The sequence below is a fragment of the Anopheles stephensi genome, chromosome 3, assembly GCF_013141755.1.
Source record: "Anopheles stephensi strain Indian chromosome 3, UCI_ANSTEP_V1.0, whole genome shotgun sequence".
NCBI lineage: Eukaryota > Metazoa > Arthropoda > Insecta > Diptera > Culicidae > Anopheles > Anopheles stephensi.
The window spans coordinates 13,801,387-13,810,372 of record NC_050203.1 but is presented as its reverse complement, the minus strand read 5'-3'; the positions used below and the strand labels follow the sequence as shown (position 1 = coordinate 13,810,372).

The 8,986-nt window shown below is 44.6% G+C and overlaps 2 protein-coding genes across 5 annotated transcripts in view; one reads left to right on the top strand and one right to left on the bottom strand.

Moving 5' to 3' along the window:
* The first annotated feature begins 727 nt into the window (after nt 1-727).
* On the top strand, nt 728-3,718 carry LOC118514337 (mitotic spindle assembly checkpoint protein MAD1). Its single transcript, XM_036061149.1, has 5 exons — nt 728-1,074; nt 1,151-1,332; nt 1,407-2,496; nt 2,581-2,727; nt 2,800-3,718. The coding sequence occupies exons 1-5, from the start codon at nt 954-956 to the stop codon at nt 3,555-3,557; spliced, it is 2,298 nt and encodes a 765-aa protein (XP_035917042.1). The 5' UTR covers nt 728-953; the 3' UTR covers nt 3,558-3,718.
* A 150-nt stretch (nt 3,719-3,868) lies between these two features.
* Nucleotides 3,869-8,986, bottom strand: part of LOC118514338 (gamma-1-syntrophin) — a 56,951-nt gene continuing 51,833 nt past the window's right edge. For 3 of the 4 annotated variants that reach the window (XM_036061153.1, XM_036061152.1, XM_036061150.1), the window contains one exon: nt 3,869-8,580. In XM_036061153.1, the coding sequence (XP_035917046.1) occupies nt 8,470-8,580 (111 nt within the window). In that variant the 3' untranslated portion in view covers nt 3,869-8,469. The remainder of the gene's footprint in view (nt 8,581-8,986) is intronic. The other variant, XM_036061151.1, reaches the window with a different exon arrangement.

Below are 8,986 nucleotides of genomic sequence, written 5' to 3'. Positions count from 1 at the left end.
TTATTGCTTTATGTTTTTTGATACAATTTTTTGTTTGAGAAAGGGAGGTAATGACTGAAATGTGATTAAAGCAAAGGTTTAATTGTCAATGTAAGCGACAATAAATTTATAACAATTTTTACTTTTTGTTGGTCAGAAAGTAATAAATAAATATTCAAGCATTTGAACTAGATGAAAAATGATTTTGATACAAGTAAATATGGATCGTCAAAATCCGTATAGGAAACAGCTGAAATAGCTGATAAAGTATCGCGTTTCTTCATTTAGTCGTGTACATTTAGTCAATCGCTTTGTCGTCACTGAATGCCAGTGCTACGATGGCATTTGTACAAATCTGTCGCATAGCTGGATGATCTCTTAACCGGTTAAACTATTTTTATTTATTTTTATTTATGACGGCTTGAAGCCGTATGGTCGGTTAAACTATTTTTCCTGCAATATTTTTTGCAAGATAACCCCTTTACTTTAGAAATCAAGTTATAAATTACTGTCGAGACACGACCACATTCTTAAATTTATAAAAAGGGTTTCGAATTTAGATTTTTTTAAATTTTGTATGTAATTTTGTACAAAGCACACTCCATTCAACCGCCATTTTTTGCTTTCCCACCCCTGACATTCAAATTTCAACGAACGAAGGCGACATCTAGCGGCAATGCGCAAAAGCTCAAGCGTACGTCAAAACATGCACCACCTTTCAAAGCAACTGTCAACGCGCAGCCACATTTTAACGAAGCTTTTTTCCAAAATAAGCATTATTGAACGAAGGCAAGTTCGTTTGCCGATTGCCGGAGTTTACGCGCTTCAATCTCGTAAATGGTGAATGAATAAACCGGCCACGGGGGACAGATTGTAGCAATCTGTGTGTAGCGTAGTTTCGATAGCAAGCAGACCGACTCACTCTTCCGGCACAGCAGTGCGCATTTCCCCGGCAAAACAGGGGAATACAGCAAATGGAAACATCGATGGATGGTGAGGGATGCGATGAGACGCTGGGAAGGTACGGGCTGAATACGTCGGGCGCATTGGGTTCGAGCCAGCTTAGTTTTGAGAATAACGTTTCATTCGAACTGAGTGAGTATTGGGCTGGTCGTGGTGGCGGTGAAAACAACGCGTCCTCTAACGTTGCGTATCTTTGTTTACATTGCAGATCGTAAGAAACGCCGCATATCCGGCACGGCACGGGACGGAACGAACGATACGATGCATGAGGGTAATGTGAGCGCCGATTGCTTTACGTCTACCGCCACCGGTTACACCTCGTCCCAGATTGCTCAGAGTCCGTGGGAGTCGCGCCGTACAAAGGCGGATTTGATAGAGGCTCGTTCAAGGGTAAGGACGCCATCCACCGTCCACCGTGAACCGCCCGCCGCTTTGTTTACATTGCTTTCGCTTCCCGTTCGTAGGTAACGTTTCTTAAGAAAGAAATCGAACATCTTAACACGGAGATGGCAACGACGCAGCTACGCAACCAGCACAAGATATCGTCGCTGGAGGAAGAGCTCGCATTTAGCGGCCAGAAGGTGGCCGACCTGGAGAAGCATCTGCAGATCCTACGCAAACGCGAGCATGTCGCAAAGACGGATCTAACGAAAACGCGCAACCAGTACCAGCAGCTGAAGCAGATAGCCGACAGCCGGCAGTTCGAGCTGCGCCAGGCACTGCAAAAGATGGAGGAAAAGTATCATCTGGATACGCGCGAACTGAACACGGAAATTCGCGACCTGTCCACCCAGGTAACCGATCTCGAGCAACAGCTGTCGTTGGCACAGGACGAGCTCGACACGACGCGGGAGCTGAACGATACGCTGCAGAGCAAGGCGGACGCTTACGATCACACGAAGCGCGAGCTGGAGAACACACAGCTCCGTCTTTCGGAGGCAGAATCGAGGGTAAAAACGCTCGAGTACGAGGTCGGTAGCTACGAGGACTGGCGGAGCCTGAAGAAGGTGTCCTCGGAACGGCTCGCGAACGTGAACGAGCTGCAGAAGGAAAACATCCGGCTGACGGAGCAGTTGAAGCATTTGCAGGACTTGATCAAGAACAAGCTGCTGCTGGAGGAGCAGGTGAGCAGCCTGCGGACCCGCCTCGAACAGTTCGAACAGAAGGAAGCGGAAACGGCTTCGCTCGAGGTGCGCGTGAAGGAGATTGAACGGGAGCTGGCGGAATGGCGGCAGCTCGGGAAGGACTACTCACCGAAGGCGGGCCACGTGAGTCCAATGTCGATGCGTACCCACATCGAGCAGATTCTGCAGAAGGATCTGGTCCTGACCAGCGAGCAATCGTCCGCCCAGACGGAGAAGAACCACAGCCAGACGCGTATCGACGAGCTACAGTCGGAGAATGCGAAGCTGAACGGCCGGTTGGCGGATTACAAGCGGGCCCAGGAAGGTTTGCAGAACATTATCCATCGGGCGCAGAAGAAGCTGAATCTGGTGACCGGCGAGCGGGACTATCTGAAGCAGTTGCTCGAATCGTACGAGAACGATTTAACGAGTGAGTGGCGGTAAAGCGTTGTGGCGACCGATAAAACGGGTTACTGATTGTAGGGGGTTCTTTTTTCTCTTCTTCCAATGCCAGTTAGCCATTCCGTCGTGGGCAGCGAGGGTGAAAAGAAGCAGCTTAGGGCACGCACCGATATGCTGGAAAAGACACTGACCGGGTACAAGGAGCTGTGCCTGAAGCAGGAAGCCGAACTGCAAGCCAACAAAGTGATGCCCGATATCAGTAAGTAGCAGTTGTCCGCTTCGAGCCAGCTTCATTCTAATCCGGCCATTTCCGTTTTCCGCGCCCCTGCAGGTTTTGTGCTCACGTCGGAACAGTACGAAAAGCTGCGCAAAGAAATCGACGACCTGCGGACGGAAAACGAGCGGCTCAAGCGGCGCAAGGAGGAGCTCGAGGTCGAGGTGCACAACATGACGCTGCGGGCGGAAATTAAGCGCAACACGCCGGCGACGAGCACAAACCCATCGAAGGTGGTCCGGTACATCGACAGTCCCGCCGCGGAAGACATTCGGGCGGAGCAAGCGTGCAAGCTAAAGCTGATGGCCGAAATCGAACGGCTGAAGCTGCACATCCAGCGGCTCCAGGAAACGAACCAAGACTTGACCGAGTGTCTGCACAGCACGGACGAAACGGGCAACATTACCGCGAAGATTAAGGAGTCGGTCGATCTGCGGATGCAGCTGGCCGAGCTGCAGGCCAAGTACGATCAGCGCAAGGAGCTGTTCCAGCAGTCGTCCGAAGACTTCCGAACGGTGGTGAATCTGCTGTTCGGGTTCAAGATTGATCGGATCAGCGGTAGCTACTTCCAGCTACGCAGCCAGTACGCCGAAAGTCCGGACGAGTACCTCAACTTTGCGCTGTCCCAGGACGGTTCCGTGCTGACGCTGCTCGAATCGGACTATGCCGCGTCGTTGCGCGAGCTGGTCGAGACGCAGTTCAAGACGCACAACTCGGTGCCGGTGTTTTTGAGCTCGCTGACGCTGGAACTGTTCAACCGTACCACCAGTACGGCCGGCGCGATGATGGTGCAGTACGCGGATGGGTCCGAGTGAAGAGCCGCGCAGCAGTGTACATTTTTACATGAAACGTATAGAAATGGTGGAGGTGTGAATGGAGGTTGAAAAGCAAGGGGCGGTTCGAAATTCAATCGTTAATTAGCGTAAAATAAAACCACAACAACCCGAAAAAGCGGAAGAAGAACTGCGAACCAAAAGGTATGTTTTCGGATTTTAGACTATTGCTCACATCCCAGCAAACAAGTGTCCATACGTTTAAAACAATGCGCGATTGAACAACCGTTCTGTTGTTGTTTTAAACAGATGGACTGTTGTTTTTAAGAACACAGTTCAGTGCTCAGAGAGAATTACAGTTTTACAGTGTTTATTTTGGGGGGTTTCGATTTTTTTTAGCTTCGAACACTGGCTAAACTAATTCGGGAAAGGGAAACTCGGCGTAGGTTCTTTTACTCTGTATCGGAAGCCGGAGAGATCCTTGCTTGTTCAACCCGAATTTCCTCTCCTTTTTTGAGCATCTTTTTAAAACTTTTCTTCTCCCTTTTTTGGTATTTTTCCTTTCCAGAAAGCGCAGATAGGTGAAAAACTATACAAAAATCAAAAGTAGTTTAAGTAGAGTGTGTTAATCATCTGAAAGACACAAACAAACCTAGCTAACTTATTACGCTCTAAACCTACCGCAAAACAATTACTTGACTTAGAATATGATCTTTCCATCTTCCTTCCGTTCCGCTATTTAGAATTGGGGGTGTTTCCTTTTTTCTTTTGCTAATTTACTTACTTCTACCAACTGTGTTCTGTCCAATCCTCCTTTCTCTATCCATGCCTGTGTCCTCCTCGTGTGTGTTTGTGATGGTTTCTTTAGTTTTTGGTATATCATGATGTCTCTCTAAAATGGGCGGCGGTGCATTCGAAGAATGTGCATAAATACGCATACGCAAGTGGCAATCGATTGTTTCAAGAGAGGGGCAAAACTCTGCTGTACACGCGCAAAATGTCTGGTAAAAAGGATGGTGTTGTGCACTTGTGTTGGTTGTGTGGGGAAGCCATCTCACTCACTCTCTCTCTCTCTCTCGCTCTCTCTCTTCTAGCCTGCTTCGTCAGGCTAGCTTGTCGAGAGGATGCACTGGCGTGTGTGTGTTTTGCGACTTATTTTTTTAGTGTAAGAGCATCGTGTTGTAAATATATATTTATGTATAGGATAGATCGGTTCCGTTAAATATTTAATACTTTTTTTTTCTAGTGCGTTGTATATTTGTGTATATACCACTTTGCTATTAATTTTCAATAACTTTTTCTTTTCCTTCTCACACAATCTGGCGATTTTCCCCATACTGCGTGTTTGATTATCCTGTTTGTTTGCTGTATTGTATCAGATCCTTTCCCGCTGGAACATTGCACACTTAAGCACGAATAATGTGGCAGCGCAAGATTTTAATTACTTAATTCGTGACAGTTCACTACAAACCGATAAATCCTTCTGGGATGCCGGGAACTAAGCTTGCTAATCTGCTACATCAGGTATGTCAAACTGGTGGCCCTTGAGATTTTTTTGTGATTAAAATTCATTTTAAATTGAGTTGAAAATTGCTGAAAAAATATAATAAAATCAGTACAAAAGTTCTGTACATGGTCTGTAATGAACGCAAAGTGACTCGCCAGTCGAAAGGGTTTGACATTCCTGGGCTACTGAGTGGTGGGACCAAATATACATTTTTTACTATGAGCTGTGCTGTGAGATGAAGTTGTCCTTCAGTCAACTCCTTTACTAACACGATTTGTCACGAATCAAGCCAAAGGACTAATAACTTTTCTTATCACCTTTCTCTACCTTAACCCTTTTTTTCTCTTTAATCCGTTTTTTTAAACTACCATTAAAATATAGAGCAAAGGTAAAGCAAATGTAACAACTTTTTAACCCTATTTGCAATCGAAAAGTCAATATTTGTTTTTGCTGTGATCATCAATATTAGTAGCTCTTGCCGTGTAACAGGTATCGTATAGCCCTTTTCGCTACCTCTCCCAGCATGTTGGTGCAAATAACGATCGGTAAAGATTGGTAATGAGTAAAGGGAACAAGTAGCGATAGTGGTAGTAGTAACAAGCACCAAACACTTCGTAGAAGCATGATGATAACAGGCCAACAACAATGTAGTACGGTTTTTTTGTTTTAAATGTTTAAAGCAATCGGTATCAACAGATCGGTTTCGCAAAAACTTTCCGGCACACGTAAAACTTTGTTCCCCCCAACCCCCCTTTTTTCTCTCCAAATCACCAATTAAATTGAGAGCGAGTGAGAGAGAGATTCCGATAAAATGCACGCGATGATGCGGTAGACTAATTTTAAATTAGTTCAGTTCAGTTCAGTAATGTGCGTGTTGCTAGAGATTGGCGATTTTTTTCTTCATTCTTTCTCACTGTGCTCTGTTCATTATAATTTTGCTAATATATATGTATGTGTATATATATACTTTGTATTTGTGTTTTAGTGTTTGTGCGGGTTTTTCTTTTCTCTCGTTTTGTTAATAAGACACATAAAAGTAATTGCCTCACTGTGGTGAAATTCGCGAAAAAGCGATATAATTAGATTATTTTTCTTGATCGGGAGCGCGATTTTTAATGTATTAAAGGAAAAAATGTATTTTCGGGAGACAGAGAAAGACAGAGACAGCGAGGGATAGAGAGATTGTGCCAGCCAATAGCGATGTTTCGAAACGAGTTACTTATTTTTTCTTTAAGACAAACACGGTTAGGCAGTTTTTTATATCTAGAAAAAAAGAAAGAAAAATAAATCAAACAACAGCATTAGGATAGTATGCTAGAAGAAGAAGAAGAGGAAGAAGAAGAAGTGTAGAAGAAAGCAAAAAATAATAGATAGATAAAGAAAACAGAACTCACAACTTTGAACGTGAAGCTTCAACCATGCTTTTAAAGCACAGACAAGAGTGAAAAGAGTTTGCAAACAAAGAAGGAAAACAGAACGGAAAACAAAGAGTAGCCAAGCACGCGGCAAAGCACGGCGGGAAAGTCTTTTCTTAGCTTGTATCGCTTTTTTAATCAAATTTAACTATTCTTCTTTACTTTTCTTTTCGGCTCCTTAGGTTGTGCCCAGTTTGAAACAGATTTTTGCATTTGTTTTAGTGTCAGTGTTGTGTGTACAACGAAATCTGTTATCTATTCTCTCTTTTATCCTTGTTTTCTGTTTTACTCATTTTGCTAATAGTTTTAATTTGATTTTTGTTTCTTTTATGTTCACACGTTGAGCTTTCCTAGTTTTTGCTATTGACTATATTGATCGGTAAATGGATTCTCAGCTGGTTAGCAAGGAGAAGTAGTAGCAGTAGTAGTAGTAGGTAGGTAGGTAATATTACTTTTTGTGTGGGTTAGACGATTGCTTGTTCCGGTTATAGACATTGTATATTGGTTTTGCAATAAGTTTTGTTGTTCCGACTGTTGATTTTCTCTCTATTTCAGTTTTACAGCTTTTTGTTAAAAATTGTTCTCACAATTATCTATCTAACAAGTTTTGATGGGAGTTTAGTAGAGTTGAATTGTTCTATTTCGATTTCTGTTTTTCTATTCTTAGGAAAGAGAGAGAGAGAGATTGTGCTTTTTGGGTTTGATTTGCTTTCTCTTGCGCTCCCGTTCTTCCCAATACTATCGTTCTATCGCCAGGTGCGTTTGCTTCTTTTTTGGTGGGTAAATGTTTCAGTGTGCTCGGTTTGCGGCACTGAAAGAGTTGCGTTACGTTACGGGAAGTTTTTTTTGTTGTTGCTTTAAATAACATGTCTGTGTGCTGGTGTGCGTCTACATATATATAAACTATCGCTAGAAGCATCGGGAGCTGATGCTGTGCTGCTGTATAATTTGTGTACCTGGATCCTTCCTAGATCGATCTCGTTGGACTGTACTGTACAAGCGGTCAGGATCGTATCAGGATTAAAGGAAGGAAAAACTCTATTCAAATATCTACTCACTTCGCGTATCCTTTTTTTTAAATAGTGTGTAGTGGAATTAATTGAATATTTCTACATCACTACCCACTCCTTTCCAGCTTTTGTGACCTAATAATTAACAGAAACTCTCCCACACTCTACTCGCCTTCGCAACAAACGCACGCAAACCAGAAACCGCCAATAATGACCTACTTTTGTGGTGGATTTGCAATTAAATCATTGCGCTCCCTTAGCCGACGACTAGCCCTAGCGTTCCCCGGTGTTCATGCCAGTGCGAAATCAACACACACGTGTACGTCCGCCATGAAAATTACTGCCATCAATCAGTGAGGGTTAGCAACGCGCCCGCACAGGGACTGACGATGTTCGCCCGCTTCCGAGAGCGTTTTCAGTAACGGATCAATAGCACGAACGGATGGAGTAGAATCTTACTAACTGGGGATCTGTCACGCCATGTGTATGAAGGTGAGCTATCAACAATTATGTGTATACCTGCGTGTGTCTCTTTAAGCTAGAACTTAACATTGAAGCTTGAAACTAACATTTCTTGGAAAGCCTTGGGAGGTCTCCGCTCCCCGACTTTTGGTAGCGCCAACAATCACAACGAATGAAACCTATCCTTTAACTGGTTGCTATCTGGTCTAGGAGTTCGCCCACGGGCTCCATTGAATGAAAAATCTAAACTAACACTCGGACCGACACGGTTTTTAAGGACCCTCCTCGAAACAATTGGGAGCGAAACGAATCACTCGTCTGAAGATCCCTCCTCTCCAGCTCCGTGATCGGAACGGTGATACTAATCGTTCTTTTAGTAGTTTGCGCCGACTAGCGCGCACGATGACAGCTTGGTCAGCGAAGTTCGTTGAAGTCTGTAAGCTCTCGGTTGTTTCGGCATCGCACTATCCCACGGACTGGGGACAGGCGCATCACATCACAGCACTCCCAATAGCGGGTGCTCGGGAGTAGGCGACCTTCACACACCGACCCCCACAGGCTTAGGCTTGCTGGATCGAGCTCAGGAAGGTGGGATCGACCGATGCGACTTTCGCCGTCAGAAAGGCATGCATGCAGAACAGCAAACTTTGCAGCACATGACACTCGAGCTCCTTCATTCCAACGCAGCGCGAGCATCGGTGTGCGGATGAAGTTGATGATGATGATGATGATGGTTGGTTGAATGTGGAAAATGGGAAGCAATATCAAAACAGAGAAAGAAAAGAAGAAGAAGAAAAACGGGAAACCGAAATTAGCATCACAAAACTGTTTCCTAAAAAAATCCTGGGACAAGCATATCAAACAAAACACGTGTTCGGGAAGCAAATTTCAATCAAAAAATTCCGAACTCCGAGCAAAGGCAAAAACGGGAACTACAAAATAGGGGTAGGGCAGCTCGAAAATCCCGTAAGGCCATAATTAAAAGCAAGGTTTTGTGGAATTGGAAACCGAACCGAACACGCGTGCACTTCCCCGGCGGCTGTCAAGTGCAGACGGCAGTCCAAACGGACCCGTCCG